The sequence below is a fragment of the Chrysemys picta genome, chromosome 7 (assembly GCF_011386835.1).
Source record: "Chrysemys picta bellii isolate R12L10 chromosome 7, ASM1138683v2, whole genome shotgun sequence".
In the NCBI taxonomy this organism is placed as follows: Eukaryota; Metazoa; Chordata; order Testudines; family Emydidae; genus Chrysemys; species Chrysemys picta.
This window is the reverse complement of record NC_088797.1, coordinates 99,563,063-99,584,164: the sequence shown is the minus strand read 5'-3', so window position 1 is coordinate 99,584,164 and position 21,102 is coordinate 99,563,063. Positions and strand designations below refer to the sequence as shown.

Sequence of the window (21,102 nt, the reverse complement as noted above, 5' to 3'; positions counted from 1 at the left end):
AACTGCTCATCTAGGGATGTGGTGGATTTCCAATTACACTGCTCTACAGCCAAAATGCTTCTGAAATAAATGTAGTCAAACGTTACTAATTCTGGGTCACTGAGAACGAAAATGATGCTTAAAATTGTTGATTGGCTCTAGTTTTCAAGATATGCTATTGGGTCAGTATATACGACCCTTGGCTTGGGAATGGCGGAGGATAAGTGAGTTTTAAAGGGAAGGGAAGGGATCTCCATTTAAACCAGAAATGACTAAAATACATCTTTGACTGATCTATGAATAAATTTATGACTGGGTTTGGACAGTAATTGCTTTTTAGGCAAAACAATGAATGATGCAATCTGAAGCTGGTATTGCGTCATACATGATATGAATTGCATCATGTTATTCCTAGAAGTCATGGATGATGCAATCATAACGAAGCTTACATCACTCTGCTGAACAAATTGCCCTATATCAGCTCTAGAAATCATACAGTGTCGTGCTCTCTTATTTGTCAGTGTTTGATTTTGCAAAGGGACACATTTCTGTTTAGCCAAAGTGAGCAGAGATGCCTCGTACTTGTGTGAACAGTGCAGATAACTTCTGCTATGTTTGTGGTGAAGTGACTTCTGCATCATAGTAAAGCGCAGTATAACCACTATGGTTAAGAAAGCCTATCACCTTTATTTTGGCTGCAAAATTGGAGATCAGGACAAGAGGTGGGCCCCACACATATGCTGCAACACTTGTGCAACAAATCTTCGCCAGTGGTTGAACAGGAAAAGGAAATCTATGCCTTTTGCAGTGCCAATGATTTGGAGAGAGCCAACAGATCATACCAGCAATTGTTACTTCTGCATGGTGCCTCCAGTTGGGAAAGGTGTGTCAAAGAAGAAAAAGTGGACTGTGCATTATCCAAACATTCCATCAGCTATACGCCCAGTACCCCATGGAGAAGGACTGCTGGTTCCTGATGCACCAGAATCATTCTCACTTGAGTCAGACGAGGAAGAGGAAGAGGATGAAACTTCTGGTCTTGAACCATCAATGTCACAGGACCCACATTTTCTCCCATCCTCCTCCTCTGAACCACACCTCATAACACAAGGTGAACTGAATGACCTTGTCAGGGGTTTGGAACGACCCAAGAGTAAGGCAGAGCTGTTGGGCTCCAGACTACAGCAGTGGAATCTCCTGGCAGGTGATGTTAGGGTTTCCGTGACCGTCAAAAGGATCTTGTCCCATTCTTCTTCATGGAAGGTGATCTTGTAGCCTGCAACAACATTGATGGTGTGATGGCAGCCCTCAACATCGTTCACGATCCAGATGAGTGGAGACTGTTCATTGATTCATCGAAGAAAAGTCTTAAAGCTGTTTTACTGCATAATGGCAATGTTTTGCCATCAATTCCAGTTGGTCATGCAGTCCATATGAAGGAAACCTATGACAACATGAAACAACTTTTGAGGTGCATAAACTATGACCAACATCAGTGGCAGCTTTGTGGTGATTTGAAGGTTGATGTTCCTTTGCTTGGTCTGCAGACTGGTTACAGAAAGTACTGCTGTTTTCTCTGTGAATGGGATAATCGTGCAAGAGATTCCCACTACATCAAGAAAGATTGGCCACTCCGACAGTCATTTTGGAGCCTGGGAGGAAAAGTGTTCAGCATCCATCACCTGTTGAATCAAGGAAGATTTTGTTACCACCCTTACACATCAAGCTGGGTCTGATGAAGAACTTTGTCAAGGCCATTGACAAAACAAGCAGCTTTCAAGTACCTCCGTGGAAAATATCCAAGGTTAAGTGAAGCTAAGTGTGACGTTGTGCAGTCTATATGGTTTTATAAAAACACATGATAATAAGTGACTATATTGTAACTGGGATAGTTTTAGAAAAATATGGTAAAAAGTGAATATAACATAACTGGGATATGCTTCATGCAAAAGGTCTCTTGTAAGGTATCATTACAAAGCTTATAATCTACTGAGTGTGATCATCTGATTTGTATAAATGTACCACTCTTGTATCTAAAACTAGAAATATAAAATATAACTCTGAGGGCCTATTGTAATTATGTAAAGTGTGGGCCATTAATGATGGTTTGGAATCTTGATGACTCCCATTGTCTGCAGATGGCTGTGTTTACCTGTTAGTCTTCCTGTATATGTGTGTGCTGGCAAGTGAGTAATGAAGTCTTGCAGTGACATGTGATCATGTCACCTGAACTGGAATCCATCTTTAACCTGGTGCTTTTCCAGTGAGGGGGGGTGGAAACCCAGAGGGACAAAGGGTTCCCGCCTTATGCAAAAGATATATAAAGGGGTGGAAGAGAACAAAGGGAGAGAGGAGCCATCATGAAGAATCCCCTAGCTATCACCTGAGCTGCAACAAGAGCTGTACCAGGGGAAAGAATTGTGCCCAGGCCTGGAAGGTGTCCAGTCTGAGAAAAAACTTACTGAAGCATCTCTGAGGGTGAGATTATCTGTATTCAGTTTGATTAGGCATAGATTTGCGCATTTTATTTTATTTTGCTTGGTGGCTTACTTTGTACTGTCTGTTACTACTTGGAACCACTTAAATCCTATTTTCTGTATTTAATAAAATCACTTTTTATTTAGTAATTTACTCAGAGTATGTATTAATACCTGGGGGAGCAAACAACTGTGCATATCTCTCTATCAGTGTTATAGAGGGCGAACAATTTCTGGGTTTGCCCTGCATAAGCTTTATGCAGGGTAAAACAGATTTCTTTGGGTTTAGATCCCATTGGGAGTTGGGCATCAGAGTGCTAGAGACAAGCACACCATTACTGGTAATGGTAACAGCAAGGACAGCACTAGAAGAAGGATTTGTATACCTGATCATCCAATGGATGTCACTCCAGCACAGGGCAAGCAGGAAAATATGTTAATAACAAACCTGTGATAATTGGTGTTCAGTCTCCTTACAACGTTCCAATTCCATTTAGCTAGAGCAGGACAATCAGCGAGGAATGCTGAAGACAGGAGCAGGCCTCTTTAAAGAAGTAAAGGTCATGAAAGTAGAGGGCAACCAGGAAGAGGGTTACTATATCACAAAGGCACCTTAAGCAATGTGTTCTCTAAACACTGAAAAACTCCTTGTGAATGCTAGCATCAATTATGAGGAAGTGTGCTGCAGGCCAGAGTAAAATTGCCTGGGGGAAGAAATTCACTTTAAACCTTTCACTTTTTCCCTTAAACATTTTTAATAAAAGTCACATATGCATGAGCTACTAAAAATGTCAAGAGTCAGTAGCGCTCAATATTTTGAGGTATGAGAAATTTTAAACTTTTTGATAGGCAAGGTGGATGATCTCTGAAGAATTCTGTGTAGTTCAAAAGCTTGGCTCTTTCACCAAGAGACCTGGGACCAAGACGGCTACAACAACACTGCAGTCAAACTTGTTAAATTCAGTATTGTTCTCTTGGATTCTTATGTCCCTTTTTAGAGTTTTCTGGAGTTGGCTGGTAACTGGAATTCTTATTCTGTGGGAATTTCCAAAATAAAATTCTTAAATAAAACAAAATTGAAATGTCAAAATTTTCCGCAAAATGGGAATTCTGAAATTTTCTTTAGAAAAAGTCAAAATGGCGTTTTGTTTCATCCTTATCTAAATGTTGCAGCATGTCAATGAAGGAGCCAAGCAGCTCAGGGAGCTGGGGCTCACAGGGCTTCGAGGCTCAGGAGGAGGCTGGGAGCCTTGGCTCCAGGACAGTCCACCTGGCAGGCTGTGCAAGAGCCAGGAACTCTAGGAGCCCTGGATTTGAAAAGCCATGGGCCAGGGCTTGCAGGCTCTCCGCTCCTCTGGTGGTCTGCTGAAGAGCTAGGCAGGTGAGCTGGCAAGAAACCAGGTGGGTTTTGTAACAATCCTGGCAGCCAGGGTTCCATCAGAATTTCATTGAAGTTGACACATTCCCACAGAACATTTTGATTTCAACCAATCAGTGTTTCCAATTGCTCTAATATTTCCCCTTTTGAAGGGTGTGTCTAGTCTGAATACAGTCGTGAGAAATAGAATGCAAACAACCCTGCTGTCATGACTGGATTATCTACATGGTTATTTTGCAAAAGCCCACCGTGTGTGTAAATCCTAATGGTTAAATAAACTGCACAAGCTGGCAGCTTTTCCTGCCTTTCCCTGAGCAAATGCCAGGTGTCATTGCTGAATCTGCACACCATTGTGAATCTGCAGTTCCCTTGCTAGACACCAGATGGCATTTTTAGGGCAGTGTTATAATTGCTGTCATAACGGTGGAGCTCCTTCTCATAATAAATACTGTTAGTTGAATTTTGTCAAGTGCCACACATATGCAGTTTTATACTATAGTAATTAAATAAAATTTGTAACAGGGGAAATGTCTTCATTTAAACCATAACAATCATTTTTACATATAGTACAGCAATTGGCACTTGATTCATTCAGTCATAAGTCTCCCCAGATGTAATATTAATATCATCAATAATAATAAAACTGTTTTTCTATAATGCTTTTTAGCTGTAGCTCTAGGGTGACCAGACAGTAAATGTGAAAAATCATGACGGGATGGGGGGTAATAGGAGCCGATATAAGAAAAAGACCTAAAAATCAGGACTGTTCCTATAAAATCGGGACATCTGGTCACCCCATGTGCTCTCAAAATGTCTTATAAAGGAAAGTGAATATCATTATTGCATTTTGCAAGTGGGGAAACTGAGGGAGAGAGGTGACTTACCTGCTCTTACACAGAAAGTTAACATCAGAGCCAAGGATAGAGGCCGAGTCTTCCAACTAGGCCAGTGCTTTATCCACGAGACTCTGCTGGCTCCTCTTTTACAGAAGAGAGAGAGTTCTGGTGTACCGTACACCTTCCCCATATGAGTAATGCTCATTGAAAAATTGTTCTCACTTGGCTAAGATGTAAAAATTGTTCACAAATATTTGTTCATATTTTGAAACAGCAATGTGAATGTGTAGGCACTTGCAGTGTGTGTGTGTGTGTGTTCCATGAATATTCTAGCAGATGAGTTTATTGGCAGGAATGTGTGCTGAAACAGCCAGTTTTAATCTATCATTGCAGAGTATCCATGGAAAGCAAATTTTGAATGCATAATCATGAGTATTTGCTCTTTAGATTTACACATCTCCAATCAGGGAACAAAAAAAAAACCAACCAAAAAAAAAAACCCCACCACATGCCCTGTATATCCACTCCAAGTGTAGGTATTTCCACAAATCATTTGCAATACATGGACAGCATTCCAAGTCTGATTGGCTTAGATCATGGGTTCTCAATATGTGGATTCTGAGCAAGCTCAAGGGCATTATTACCACTTTCCTTTACACCTTGTTGGGAAAGAGGGATCCATAACTTTTTTTTCCCCTCTGTAACATGGAGTCACAGTATGGAAGAGCTTGAGAATCACACTGGCTTAATAGTTTTCTATCTCAGTAAATACTCTATAAAACCCCTTGTGTTCATCCAGCTTATTCACGGCTGCCTTTGTCAAGCTATGGTACATCATTATTTATCCCAATGCTTTTAGGAGTCAGTCTCATTATCATAATCTTATTCAAGAGCTGCTAGCTTTCTCCTTTTTATGTACTAAATAATTTGTGTAATTTAGTGCTTTTCTTGCTTCCAGCACACAGTAATAATAATAAAAGAACAATATAAATAAATTATAACCTTGTTCACGCTCATATGCAACCCTAGAGAAGTCCTCAATAGGTACTTGCTGAAATTTGATGAATGGACCTAGTTAAAAATCCTTACTTCTAGTTGTTGAAAACAGTTTTGTGACTAAGGTGATGTCATCAGAGGTTCATATTTTCACAGCTACTGTATGATATCATAACAGTGAAATATGACTTTTTTTAAAAGCATGAGGGAATAACCAGTGAGAAATTTTGCAGCGTTATAATCAATGGGACTGCAATATAAAAATTATCAGAAGTTGAGTGCATAATGATTGACTGAGTTACTGCTAATGTCACAATTCCAGCATTTTAACAATGCCTTCTTCCTCAGCTGTTTTAAAATCTAATGGTGAGATTAAAAATATCTACAAGATTTTCTCCTGTTGTTTTTTGTTCTGTTTTTCCAAAATGTCTTTATCTAACAAATGGCATCTTCCAGATAAGAAAATGCCATCCAGTCCAGAAGGACTTTTATGTAATTTTTAAGCACTTTTGTCATGTTAAAAATCTTGATACGCTTCCAGAATGTGCACTGCAACAGAGGAGAATTGTGAATAAGCCTATACCCATGCATCTAAAACTTGTGATGACATCACAGGCCACTCAATCTTTGCTCTCGTACTATGATGTCACAAGAACCCTCTGTTACATGATTGTAGCCTTTCAGCTCACTCACCTGAGTAGCATTATGTATTATCTATCACACATATAAATATATTAATGTCATGTTTGTCTGTATGATTGGGAAGATGATTCTTAATTTTCAAAGAGGTACTGCACATGTGCTATAAGTAAATTGTGATAATCTATGCAAATTGTGTGCACAGAAGCTGTACTTTGCCTTTGGGGGAATGTAAATTACTCAGAACATTTTTCAATTTGTTTGTTTTTAAATAAATAGACTTTTCAGATAAATAGACTCAGGCCAATCTCTTGTCCTGTTTATTTACCCTCTGCTCCCCTTTTGTTTTTTCTTGTACGTATCTCAGTGCTTACTGATAAGGTTGCCTCTTGTGCAGGAGGAAGAGGAATGAATGATGAGAAAAATCAGCATAACATTCATTTTGGTGTGTTTATATTCATTTTGTAAGTGAAGTCTCTACTCGCATAATGGTGTATAACACATTCACAAGTCAAAGCCATTATCGTGATCTGACAGTCTTTGTATTCACCTCATACTAACATTGCTTTCTTCTGTTACATTTGTACTTTGATATATTTATAATGCGAGATTTACTAAAACACGGAGTTGGATGAATAATTTTCTTTATGTGAAACAAGAATGAAATACTACCCATAAAATATATTTACTACACTGCATTTTGTCTGTTTAGAATTCTCCACTGATGTAATTTTTGTATTAATAAAATTATACCAGTACTCTTTAAGTACCCTTTCAGAGCAAAATTTTTATGTAAATTGTCTGATTCTGTTTTAAGTGAAGGAGAAAACCTGGTAGAGGTTGTCTCTTTAAATCAGATCTGCAGTGTTGATGGACCCTCTAGCAGGCATGGTAAGAACCATTTGCACCTCTGCAGCAGGGAGCTTGACCATATAGGCTCACACATTCAATCAAAACGTTTTTCCTTTTAATATGCACTGTACCAATCCTATTCCCATGGTTACCGCGCTCCTGCTTGTTTGGTTGCTTCTAGTCTGTTGGAAAAGGGAGGCAGCATACATTTCTTGTACAGGAGTTTAAAACATACTGAAAGCATCCCTGTTGTGATTTGCATTTTAAATTTTTCTTTTTTCCTCTCATTGTACAGAATGCTGTAGCAGTAGCTTCAGTTCATTTGCCACAGTCTGTCTTCTCTCAGTCTTCAGCCTTGCAATCTGTTGATAACTCCACTTGCAAGCTACAGTTTATTGTCTTTCGGAATGGAAAACTCTTTCCTAGCACGGGAAACTCATCAAATCTTGCAGATGACGGTAAACGTAGGACGGTTACCACACCAGCTGTCTTTGCTAAAATAGGTGAGGAGTGTTATTCATTATTTCTTTTAATCTGAAAGCTACGGTATACTTGATTATGTAGAGAATGGAGCAGCAGAGTGTACAGTATGTTGAGAGGCTGGGGTCTGTCTGTTTCTTTAACACAAGTGTTTGGTTTTATTCTTATCTATATGATTGTATTCAAATTAATTTGTCCATAAGAGAAGTGTAATTATTGTAGGAACAGAATGCAAATTGGGTTTTACAATTTAGTTATGTTGTTGTGACAGAAGCTTATATCTCAAACCAAGGTGAAATAGAAAAGAACCTTGTTTTAATCTATACAAGGAAAATTGCAATACCATCACTCTGGATTCAGATAAATATTAAGATGGGGGGTGTTAATGCCCTGTTGCATGTATCTTAATATTCACCAGCATACTTTTTGATATGAAGGACCTAAAATAGGTGTTGCTAGAGGCTTTTGTCTCAATGTGATTAATCTTACAGAACTGTGACTAATTATGTTAATTAGCCACCCAGGCAATTTTAATAGTTTTATTTTATTCTGAATAGTATTCACATTTCCATTTGCTTTTAAAACAACATTTTAATGTAACTTTAAAAGTGCAAAACTGCCTTAGCTATTAATCATACTAAGAGACTGCTCTTTTTTCAGTTACATGAGTAAATAGTATAACGTGTCTTAATTTAAGACTTACACAACAAATCTAGCTTTATTAATGATGATCAGATCAATCGGACTCCTCAACAAGCTGAAATAGTCATTCAGATTAATTTAAACTGTAGTAAACTTTTCTGTATTTGTTTTAATTCATACAGACAGGAATATGTGGCTATATTGCTTGGTTTTCCATAGTTCAGTACATTTTTGAGTCTGTGAATATACAGCATTCAGCGGTAAAGGATTTTCCACTCTATTTCTCTGATTCAGTTTGTTGCTTTTGCAGATGGATGCAGTTTTGGAAACCTCACCACCCCTCTTACTATAGGTTTGAGACACTTTGCAAGGGGTATAGACCCCATTGCAGCCTTTTGGGATTTTGACCTTCTAGATGGACATGGAGGCTGGTGTGGAGAAGGGTGCCACATAATTAGCTCTGCAGGCAATATTACCACCATTCAGAGTACACACTTCAGTAACTTTGCAGTGCTAATGGTGAGTATATGACTTAGCAAGTATATCTATAAATATATATCTATATATACACAGATGTATTCCTCTTATATGTACATAAACCATCCTTGCTTGCCTGTAACTGAGGTTTCATTTCTCATGATGTTTTATACAATACAACCTTAAAGAAAAGTAAATTATTAACTGCTAATAAGTGAATAAGCCTGGTGGTCATCTCATATCTAGAGAGAGGCCCAATCGTAAATGACATTTAAGTCAATTTTGTCAGATGAAAGTCCCGTCAAGGAATGATCAGTATGTGAAGGTTATAAATTACAGGAGAAGGTTTTTTAAATGTATACTCATTTGTGCTTTTACATCAATATATCTCAGAAAGCTCATCTGCTTTTGTTCCTGCCTCACACTGTGTTGATCATACTAATTAGTTGCAGGCATACCGCAATGTTGAATCATTTAATAAATGGAAGTGAATAACATCTCATGCTCTTTTAAACAAGCACTTTTTTGTCCTTGCTGGTGTTCTGGGAGCTTTAGTTTGTATACTGATGATAATATTCCTTTTGCTAAATTGCTGTTCATGAAGAAAAATATTTCTGTGCAATACTAACACATCAGGCTGCTTTGGTCTGTTCTCAGTCACACTTGCAGTTCACACTGCAGTTATTTAACTACCATGCTTAACAGAAAGTTACCTTAATGAAAACAAAAGGCACACGTATGCAATAATAAATGGCTTCTTGGTTGAGAAAAAGAAAAGCAAACAAAAAAATGTAAGGTTGTTGATTGAAGAACATGTTGTTGACAATCTTTTACATCATTAAAAAGGGTCATTGTGAGCTGATTGTAAATAGATTAGTCACTTGTATATGCCTAATACTGAATTTTTCCTAAATGCCGGTGCATTTGTACACGGTTAGTACTGCTTGTGAACGTTTTTGAAAGGTTTATAGTTGAGTAAATAATGCATTGTGTGTATTTGTAAAGGACAGCAAACATAGACGACAGGAATTGAGAAGACGTGTGCAGAGAATACCAATCTGCTGCTGTCAGATGGAGCATAGATGTCAGCCAATCATTGCACGAAGCTGTGACAATGAGTAGTTAAATGCGGAATTATCGTCTACTTTATAAGAACTGATTTCCCTCAGAGTTATTTGATCATTTTTTCACACATACCTGAATGGCTCAGAATTTAGCATCCTGTTGCTGAAGATCAGATGGTGTCAAACATGTCTCATCTTTTTATAGTTCATATGGACTTATTTTTTTCTGGACATTTGGGGTTTTTTTTCCAAGAAGGAAACATAATTTTGTTCAGAAGAGGTTTTTCTAAATATTTTAAAGAAAGCACCTGTTGACTTTGCAGGTACCACACCCAAAATGGCTGTCTCTTTCTAGAACTGTTTCAGTTCAAGTTACCATACTTAAAAGTTTTCTTAGTTATTAAGTGGCTACTAATCATTTACTCACAAGCAACTCATTTGCTTGTTTTGTTTACAAAAATCATATACTAATTTAAAGATTGACTAATTTTATCTTTATTTTAGACATTTGTATCAAATTTATTCCATGCTTATATCATCTGGTAAAGTGTAACATGGTGGGTTTTCTAGGACTTTTTATGTTTAATTTGTTACTTTGATTTAGGTTTTTTAAAAATTTTGTTTCATTACTCCATCTTTTCTTTCCCTATATATGGATCTCCTTTTTGATCTGGGCAAAGCATCATCAAAATAAAATCTTTCACATCCTACTTTGCCTTAGTAGTTGGTACAGCTCTAAATAATGTAATATGTCACCTGGCCTGTGTTTCTCAATCGCTGCTAAGAAAAGAAATAACTTTTGTTTGCAATGTTTATCCAGACATGTCTTCCAAGATCTTTCGGAGAACCAATGGAAACTTTAGCAGCATAATTAAGTGCATTAATAGTTGTAAATGTTAGTGTCTTATTTGTTAATGTGGCATTTGGGGGGAATAAAATGAAAGATTTGTTGAGTTTGATTTAGATTAAGAGTTTCTAGGTGTTTTGTTGTTCATATCAGAATAGTGAAGCATTATTCTAATGATCTACTAAGTTATAATAATAAAATACATAGCTTCATCTAACCAGATCACCTGAGTACCTAATGTATTTTACCCGAACAGTAAATTAAAAATAGGTAACATTGTATTTGTGACACAGTAGAATGGGATGCCATGTACTGGTATGGGATTTTTTTTTTAAACCCTGCTATACAATTCAAAAATATATAGAACAATAAAAATTAATAAAGCACTATTATGGTGAGGGCCAATATCAGTGAATTGAACTAATACAAATAAACTGAAGTGCAGCAATAAAGTTACAGTGATCCTGAAGGTTTGCATTACTATCAGGATAATGTATACCATGCTGTGGAACAAGATGAAGTAGATGTCTAAATTAATCCAGCTGTGCATTGTATTGCTAGCACAGCACATGTTCAGATTCATCATAGCTATTATGTATTTGACAGGGAGACTTTTTGGAATATCATAAGAGGACCATCGAGTTATTTCTCTAGAGTTGCTGCTGACTATGACCACAAAGTGTTAAAATCTAGGTTTAGTGGAGGCCTTCTTCGGAAAGATTGTTTAATACTGTTTTCGTTTAGTAAATATAATTTGAGATTTTTCTCCATAATAATTAATAGCTGAGAGTAATATGTTTATGTAGGTATTTATGTTTAGCTGTTTTTCTCTCCGTGATGTTGTTCACGTGATATAAATTTGAAAGTTTCAGTGCTTGAATTGGGAGTGAGATACAAGTGGGTATAATGTACCCTCACTTCACACTGATTTTGCTTGGGCAAGTGGCTAGAAGGAAAAGCATTACATCAAGATTTTTGCATAGCATTATTTTCCCCTGATCAAGTATCAGAGGGGTAGCCGTGTTAGTCTGGATCTGTAAAAAGCAACAAAAAGAGTCCTGTGGCACCTTAAAGACTAACAGATGTATTGGAGCATAAGCTTTCGTGGGTGAATACCCACTTCGGCATGCTTATGTTCCAATACATCTGTTAGTCTTTAAGGTGCCACAGGAATCTTTGTTGCTTTCCCCGATCAGTTGCTGAAAAGTGTAGTCTAGTGGTTAGAATTGAAGACTGTGAGACAGTACCCTTGAGTTTTATTCCTGTGTCGGCTATTGATTTGCTGCATTAGTTTGGTTAAGTCACCTTAACTTCTCCCTTTCTCAGTTTATCTGTGTATAAAAGGGGTATAGTAATACTTAGTTTCTCACTGAGGTGATGTGAGGCTTTATTATTTACTCTATGCAGAGCGCTTTTAGATCTTCAGATACAGATAAAAATGCACCTATATAAAGCAAACTGTTCTGATTTATTGTAGCATTATAAATGTACAAATTCTAAAGCCTTAGTATACCTAATTACCAAAGTTTGTTTTGTAACAAGCAGAAGATTTTAATAAGTATAGACAAATATGAGTGCATCACTTATGAAATGAGTGTTATATTAATATTTTAATTTCTGCAAGAACAGCGTTTATTTTTTTCGAGTAGTGTAGTTTCCTGCAATCATAGCGCATAGCTCAGAGAACTGTAACTCTTAAAGAGATAAAGTGAGAATCTCTGAAATCTGTGATTAAATCTTTGTCATATATTTTCCTTTGTTTTTCTTTATTTCTTTTTTCTTAGAATAGAATCACAATTTAATGGGGATGAATGTTATTGTAATTGTGTACAGTGCATTCCTTTCCCTATCAGATTGTTTTTGTCCATAATAATTTCCACACATTTAGTAAATAAATAGAAGTGAAATCCCCCAATTTGTCTAAATAGTATGCTTCTAAATGAAGAGAAAATTGATTAATAAATGCTGTTAGGATTCCTTTTTCTTTTTAATGAATTTTTGCCAAACAAATGAGAAGTCTGAAATTATCATTTCCTATATTTTATCACAGTAAAACAGGACTTAATGTGTCACTCTAATTTTCTTGGTATGAATGTCAGTAATTCTCCTTTGATCAGAAGAGTGGCGTAGTCGGGGACATCTATTTGGTACCTGATAACTAGGGATGGCCAGGTCAATTTCACAACAGTAGAATCAAACTGAATCTTTGCTCAACATAAACCTTGAAACAACCCTGAACTCTCTTTTGGGGGAAACTGGGGGAGTTTTCCACACATCCTTTGCCTCTCCTGATTCTGACCAGGATGAGAAGAACATAAGAACAGCCATACTGGGTCAAACCAATTGTCTGTCTAGCCTAGTATCGTGTCTTCTGACAGTGGCCAATGCCAGATGCTTCAGAGGGAATGAACAGAACAGATAATCATCAAGTGATCCAGCCCCCGTCACCCATTTCCCGCATCTGGCAAACAATGGCTAGGGACACTTCAGAGCATGGTTTGGCATCCCGGCCCACCCAGGCTAATAGTCATTGATGGACATATTGTCCATGAATGTATCTTGTTTTTTTTTTAATCCTGTTATAGTCCTGGCCTTCACAACATCCTCTGGCAAAGAGTTCCACAGGTTGACTGTGCGTTGTGTGAAGAAATACTTCTTTTTGTTTCTTTTGAACCTGCTGCCTATTAATTTCATTTGGTGACCCCTAGTTCTTGTGTTATGAGTAGGAGTAAATAACACTTCCTTATTTACTTTCTCCACACCAGTCATCATTTTATAGACCTCTATCATATCCCCCCCTTAGCCATCTCTTTTCCTAGCTGAAAAGTCCTCATATGGCAGCAGTTCCATACCCCTAATCATTTTTGTTGCCCTTTTCTGTACCTTTTCCAATTCCAGTATATCTTTTTTTGAGATGGGGCAAGCAGATCTGCACGCAGTATTCAAGATGTGGGCGTACCATGGATTTATATAGAGACAATATGATATTTTCTGTCTTATTATCTATCCCTTTCTTAATGTTTCCCAACATTCTGCTAGCTTCTTTGACTGCCGCTGCACAGTGAGTGGATATTTTCAGAGAACCACTCTCAGTGATTCCAGTGATCTCTTTCTTGAGTGGTAACAGCTAATTTAGGCCTCATCTTTTTATATGTATAGTTGGGGTTATGTTTTCCAATGTGCATTACTTGGCATTTATCAACATTGAATTTCATTTGCCAGAAGAGTCACAATATTTTAAGGGAGGGTACTCTCACAATATTTTCATCCTGAGTGGAAGCAGGAAGTGCCAGAAATTTTATGAAGCCTATTCATGTGATCCAGTTTTGTGAACAAATAAAGTTCAGATTTTTAAAATAAGGGTCAGCTAAAGTTCTAGAACTTGAGATTCTTCTCCAAACTCATTTGAACCTCTAAATCTTTTGAGATTAACTTGTGACCGTAGTGATTATTTTAGGGATGTAATTTAGAAGGATAATGTAATTAGGGTGTATCAGACTTTTCTTCAGAGAAAAGAGGCCTTTCTAGTATGAAATGGAAGGCAAAGGGAGCTATTGGGTGCTCAGCATTGTTGAAAATCAGACTACTTTTAAGAGGGAATTAGAAGTGGGATTTCCAAAAGTTCATAAGTCCTATAGACTTATAGGAGCACAAGTCCTATAGACTTAAAATTGCACTTGTGCTCCTATGTCACTTACATGTTTAAGAAAATCTCATCCTTACAAGGATGATTTCAGGCACTTATTTTTTAAAAGCTTAAGCCAATTATATTTTTATATATTTTTCTTCAATTGTAGTACTTTATCTGACTTTGAATCCTATGTTCAGAATTTACCAATATAAATACCAGGATTACAAAAATTTACCTTTTCTAAAGTGCACTGTCTTGTTTATTAACTCATATATTTTTGTGAATGAGCACAGACAATGTTGCATCTACCTGGTTTCTAGAGCAAAATAACTTCTCCCCCTCCTTTCTCAGTGTTTGCTGTTGGATATCTCTGGACTATCGTTATATAATTTATCAACACTTCTTTATACTTTTATATCACCCTCTATGCCATCTTTATGGATTTATCTGCTTTAGACAACTTATTTTCGTATGGGTTCCAAAGGGAAAGTGGTGAAAACCCTGTTTGTGATGAAACTTTAAAAAAAAAAATCCTGTAGTGGGATGAATTAGATGCTGTAATAAATCTTTCCATCTCTAGTTTCCATGGGCCTGATTGTCTACTGCCTTCCATATGGTGCAGCCATGTACACCTGTGATAAGTGAGCTTGACACCTTTACTATTAGAGGAAGTGAATGGAGAGTTCGGATTACGGCAGCATTTTACAGGCTGTATAATTCTAGATGTTGGTTCCTTTAGAATGTCAAAACGCTCGACTACATATTCATTTTTCCCTTAGATATTTCTTGCCAGTTTTTAATATTATCGTTCTTTGAATCCGCTCCAGGAAATAAAATCAAAACAGTCTTGTTTCAATGTAATGTACAATTATACTACTTTGCATAAGGCATGAAAAAATTAACTTTATCTTTTCATGCTGTCTCCCCAGAAGATCACTCAGGGGTGGTTGACAGATCAATAAGCTTTAATTATCATTAAAGAACAGACAAGATACATTTATCATTTATCTGTAATGAAATCAGTTTTCAGTGTTCAGAATTCTAAAAAAGGATATTCGACAGTGGCAATAATATATTACCCTACTTTTATTTAGAATTTCACTCCTTAGTAGACTTGGTGTACAAGATCAGAAAAAAGATAAAGATTAAACTTGGAAATAGGTTTAAAAGGCTGATTGTCCATGACTCTTCTGGAGGCAAAAATAGCTACTGTATATTCCTGCAAGACATATGGCATTTGCTTTCATGTAAACACTCAAGTCTAAAAGGATTGGTAGAATCCTGCATCTACACTATTACACATGATTAAAGGCTAGTTCTTTAATATGTGAAATGATGCCATGTTAGTTAAATCCTTTTAAGTTTGGTATACTATATATATCTTAATGCAGTACATTGAGGGGTTTTTTTTATTCCGGTTTTCAACTCTGTTAGATTTTTATAATTTTTTTCCAATAATAGGTTAAAGCAATGTCAGAAAGGTGCTTTCATCTCTTGTTACTTGTTTAAATAATTGTATTGCTATTGTTATACCAGGTATAGCTATTATATACATTTCTGGAAATGGAAAGGGCCTCAAAACAAAATTCTAATCATGGTTTTCGTATTTATACACCATAAATGTGACTACATTAGTGAGAGCTAGAAGCGGATACTATTTTATATTTTTCAGCAAAGCACTTCTAGTTTTATTATTTGTATATTCTAGTAGTTGAGGTCTGTCCAACACCCAAGTCCCATTTTGCTAGGCACTGTATGTTTGTAGTGAATAATAGTCCCTGCCTGAAAGAGCTTACAATCTAAAAGATAAGCCATAGCTGGTGGATGATACAAACAGGTGTGTTGGAGAATAGGATGTTGTTGCTGTTGTTATTATTTTATTATTATTTTGAATTAGATTTATTATTGTAGCACTACGAGTCCCAGTCAACAAAAAACAAAACACAGAACAAAAAAAACGTTCCTGCCCCAGAGAGCTTACAATCCAAGTATAAAACAAGAGGAAACCGACAAATATAGAGAGACAGGGAAGTACAAGAAAACAATGAAACAATATTGGTTAACATGATAGTCTATGGCAGGGGTCGGCAACCTTTCAGAAGTAGTGTGCCGAATCTTCATTTATTCACTCTAATTTAAGGTTTTGCATGCCAGTAATACATTTTAACATTTTTAGAAGGTCTCTTTCTAGAAGTCTATAATATATAACTAAACTATTGTTGTATGTAAAGTAAATAAAGTTTTTAAAATATTTAAGAAGCTTCATTTAAAATTAAATTAAAATGCAGAGCCCCCCAGACCGGTGGCCAGGCAGTGTGAGTGCCACTGAAAATCAGCTCGTGTGCCGCCTTTGGCACGCGTGCCATAGGTTGCCTACGCCTGGTCTATGGTCTCAGCACACCAGCAGCCTAGCTGTGATCAAGATTTTGTAGGCCTCACAGCAAAGGAGAGTTTTAAGGATGGTTTTGAAGGAGAATAATGAGTTAGTATTAAGTTTGTTCTAGCACAGACTAACTGTGTGCACAATTCTTAGCCAATCACGGTTTTTTTTTTAAATTCTTTAAATATTAAGAATTAATTTAAAGTAACAAGTTCACTATAAATGGGATTTATATTTTAAATAAGTACAGAAGGATAGGCCTCTAGACCTAGAAAACTGCCAGACCAAAGGTAGGAGCCTCCCCCATGGAGGAATTCTTCCATTGACCTGGCGGTCTTTACACTTGGGCTTATGTTGGCTAACTGCATCTCTCTAGAGAGGGGTTGTGTGTGAATTTTTCACAGTTCTGAATGTGGTAGCTAGGTTGATCTAAGGTTTAGGTATAAACCAAGCCAAGGTGTGATTAAAGTTCCACTTACTTAGTCATCAGCATTAGAGTCCTGGTTTTCTCAGCAAAGGACACTCAAGTCAACAAGTGGGTTGACTCTCTTTACAGGGCAAAAATTAGAACCAACAAATAAGAAAAACTCCTTTTAATTAATCTTAATACTTATAAATCCTTCTTAACTGTTAAGCTGAGGATTCATCAAGTCATTGTAGTTTATGAAATGTTCAGGATTTTCATTTTTTGTTCTTAAGTGCTTATTAGCCCCAATATCTCCATATTCACCTGCAGCGATTCCAGTTTTTCCCATATGTCTCTACATATTGTTTTAACTGTAAAAAAAAAATAATTGTAAAATGTGCTTATTGTACCTTTTAGGTGACTTCAATTTTCCAGTCCCTCTAGTTTTCCTGAGCGTTACCACACAGGTTTCATTTTATTAAGAGTACTGGGAAATGTTCATTTTGTTAATGAGTTTCTTCCATCCTTTAACTGACAAATATAAAAGGCTACACTTTTTATAACTACAGTTCCAGAGGTCATGCATATTTGCATATTTATATTTTCATGCACAGTTCATGTAACTGTGTTTGGAAACTGACTTCAGCAAATTGCAATATACATTAGCTCAGGTGATGATTTGTATGCACAATTGTAGTAGTTGCTTGGAAAAATGTAGGTGCACAAACAGACGTGCATTTTAGTGTGTCCTAGTGGGACATCTATTGTTCTAACAGATTGGTATTGGAATCAGATATGGTTGAGTCCACCGAAGATGTCCTTTGTCAGTATTCTCACTTCTCACCGACATGCTGTTTCCATGAATAACTGTGGCAACGCCTCCAGCATCCCTAAAAAGAACTCTTGCACCTAGGTTTTTCCCTTAGATGTAATTGTACAGCTGCTGTTCAACTGACATTAACAGAAGCTATGCACGTGTGCATCAAAGGTGGCATTTGTGGCTCTTTTATGAAAGACATTCTACTCCAATCTATTGGCCCACATGGATTTATGCTGATTTACAGCAGCTGAGGATCAGACTCCTGTAGTATCTTAACAACAGATCCTCTCAGTTAGCTATCTTGGGTCTCTTGTCATATTTCTGTTTCCTTAAGAAGAAATGAGTACGTTGGAAGTAGAATATGTGCCATCTAGGGACCTTCATGGTAAATAGATATTTTGTACTCATTATCATAGTAAAAGAGATGCATAAAATTCATACTGTCAGATAGCACAGACATTACTGATGTCTGCTTGCTGTGGAATTTTGCACATTTTTTTTCTGGATTATTTTTTTTAAATCAGGACAGACTTGCCTGTGGAAGAAAGGTAATTTCCCCATGAGAAGTATATGCAGAATCGTGGAGAGCAGTTTGAGGAATGTAAATTCATGAACTTTATGCAGATAAATTCATCATTTTACTTTCCTGTTCCAAAATGCAGCATGTGAAAATCTAGAGGGGGTTAAAATTGGGAATGATGGGAGTATTGCAGTGAAGTCTTAAATTCTCACCTCTTAAAATGCTAATTTCATTTTCCTTCCTTGGCAGGATTTGAAGACAGTGCTCTCCTTTCCCCAGTACCCAGGGGAGTTCCTGCACCCTGTGGTATATGCATGTACTGCAGTCATGTTATTGTGCCTGTTTGCGTCCATTATCACTTACATTGTGCATCACAGGTAAGAATTCAGTACAGCAGCAAACACATATTCATGTTAGAGTGGTCAGTATTAAACTGAAGCAGTCCTTATCTATCTTTTCTTTGCACAAAGATAAAATGCTTAAATGCTTTAGTTACCGCTGGATACTAAAATTTACAGCATAATGTAGTCAAAAAAGAATGGAAAATGGTGCTTCATAAGTAAAAATGTATACAAAGTCAAATAATCTGTTTTGTTTATACTAAGCTCCGTGAGAGAAAAGGGAAATTGAACTTTCCCCTCAAAAACATTCATAATTAACTTTCTAATGTGAAAACACATACCAAAACAAGCTTTTCTAACCAGTAACTTATGGTGATGTGTCCTCCTTGACTCCATTTGGAAAAATTATCCATTCAAATATTGGTTTCACACAGAAACAAAATTTAAGGACTAGAAAACTAAACCCATAAAATATTATGGTGGGCTTGTTCTTAAGCTGTAGCCTCCCCTAAAAAGAAACAGATGTGTGTCTAGAGATGGTCTTATATTGTTCCTAAAATTTCTTGTATTCTTTATAATTTGACACTGCAATATAAAGCTCTGTGATATAAGGCCACCTTTGATATCAAACTACTGGATGCGAGCTTCCAGTTTCACAACAGCCCCTTGGAAAGATACACTAATTGTATTGGAATCAGAGAACAACATTTTACAAAGGATTTGATAAATATCTTATCAGAAAGGTGTTTTCTTGCTTTTAAATCTGTTTGGTTTTAGAAATGTTGTGATTTCATTTATATGAATGAGATTTTTAAGTGTGTGTGTGTGTGTGTGTGTGTGTGTGTGTGTGTGTGTGTGTGTGTGTGTGTGTGTGTGTACACAGTAGTTAAAAGTCATTAGCTACTTAAAAGAGCAGGAATGTATTTTACTGTACAAGCTGATAAACATTAATTAAGAATGTATTTAATGTAATGAATTTTGATCTTCAACTTATATGTAGTCCTTCATAGTTGTCATAGTTAGACTACTGCATATTTGACATCTGGCAGAAAGCCTTTTAAATACACGAATCACTCTTCATTCTGGGCCTGTTTTAAAAGCCTATTGAAGTCAGTAAAAAAAATTTTAAAAACTCCTATTGACTTCAATGAGCTTTAAAACAGACCCTCCATTCTGCGGGTAGTCTAGTAGTCAAGAATCTGAGAGTTTGAAATCTATATGTCAAAAATATTTTTTTCCAAAAATATAAGAATGCATTTTAAGATTTTTACAATCAAGATGTGAATTGAAAAAATATGTTAATTTTAAACAGCACAATCCGAATCAGTAGAAAAGGATGGCACATGCTTCTCAACTTCTGTTTCCATACTTCTCTTACTTTTGCTGTCTTTGCTGGTGGAATCAATCGCATAAAATACCCAATTATATGTCAAGCTGTAAGTACCTTTGTTACCTTATTCTTATATTTAAAAAGAAAAAAAGCCCCTGAAATTATACATGTTGACTTAATACTGATGATGTTCTTTCTTATCAAAGATTCTATATTTTCTCAGACATATGTACCAGAATTAATAATCACCATGAGGATTGTCAAGGCTAATGTGCAGCAGTGGGAGTCAGGAACTTTGAATTATATTTCCATCTGTTCCACTGAGTTGCTGTGTGAACTTGGGCAAATATATTAACTTCTCCATGCCTCAATTTCCTTGTCCAAAAACAAAATGGAGTTAATACTATTTCTCTTCTTTACAGAAGTGTTGGGGGATATGATTTTTCATGTTTGTAATGCCCTTTGAGATCTTCAGATTAGAAGGGCAAAGTTAGAATTATTATTATTGTGGTTGCTTACCATGAGGATATCATACTAACCTACCTGTTTCAGCTTTGTAATGTAGGCCCCTTATGCCCACTGTGCAACCACTGAATATATTTTAGCAACTTAATGTTTCTAATATAATGATGACTTTTAAGTTCAGCGCAGGGTTTGGAGGCAATGCTTATACCACCCTGTCCCCGGGAAAGGGCTTGTGTGTTAGGGAGCCTCAATGAGCTTCCTGGTATGCAGACGTGGGTGTTGTGCAGGCTGCACTATCCCCACCTCCTCCTGTGATACGTCTTATATGGGGAGGTTCATCCCAGACACTCACAGAGGGAGCAGTCTCTGTGCTCGCCTGAATACAGGGAATGAGATTGTGATTGGTCCTTTGGCAGGAGAGGAAGGGAAGAAGGCTGCTTCAGTCCTCCCCTCTCAGCAAAACCTCACAAGGACCAGTTAAAATCCAGCCTTGTATTTCTAATATTTTTGGGGGGAATTTTTTACAACAGATGCCCCTGTTC

General features: G+C 36.7%; 1 protein-coding gene across 6 annotated transcripts in view; it reads left to right on the top strand.

The window, feature by feature from the left end:
* The window catches only part of ADGRA1 (adhesion G protein-coupled receptor A1), a 502,175-nt gene that overhangs the window by 416,078 nt on the left and 64,995 nt on the right, over positions 1 to 21,102 (top strand). For 5 of the 6 annotated variants that reach the window (XM_065552125.1, XM_065552124.1, XM_042856772.2 and 2 more), the window contains 4 exons: positions 7,453 to 7,660; positions 8,590 to 8,798; positions 18,674 to 18,801; positions 20,078 to 20,201. In XM_065552125.1, coding sequence (XP_065408197.1) covers positions 7,453 to 7,660; positions 8,590 to 8,798; positions 18,674 to 18,801; positions 20,078 to 20,201 — 669 coding nt within the window. Of the gene's footprint in view, positions 1 to 610; positions 6,770 to 7,452; positions 7,661 to 8,589; positions 8,799 to 18,673; positions 18,802 to 20,077; positions 20,202 to 21,102 lie in introns of those variants that run through there. The other variant, XM_065552127.1, reaches the window with a different exon arrangement.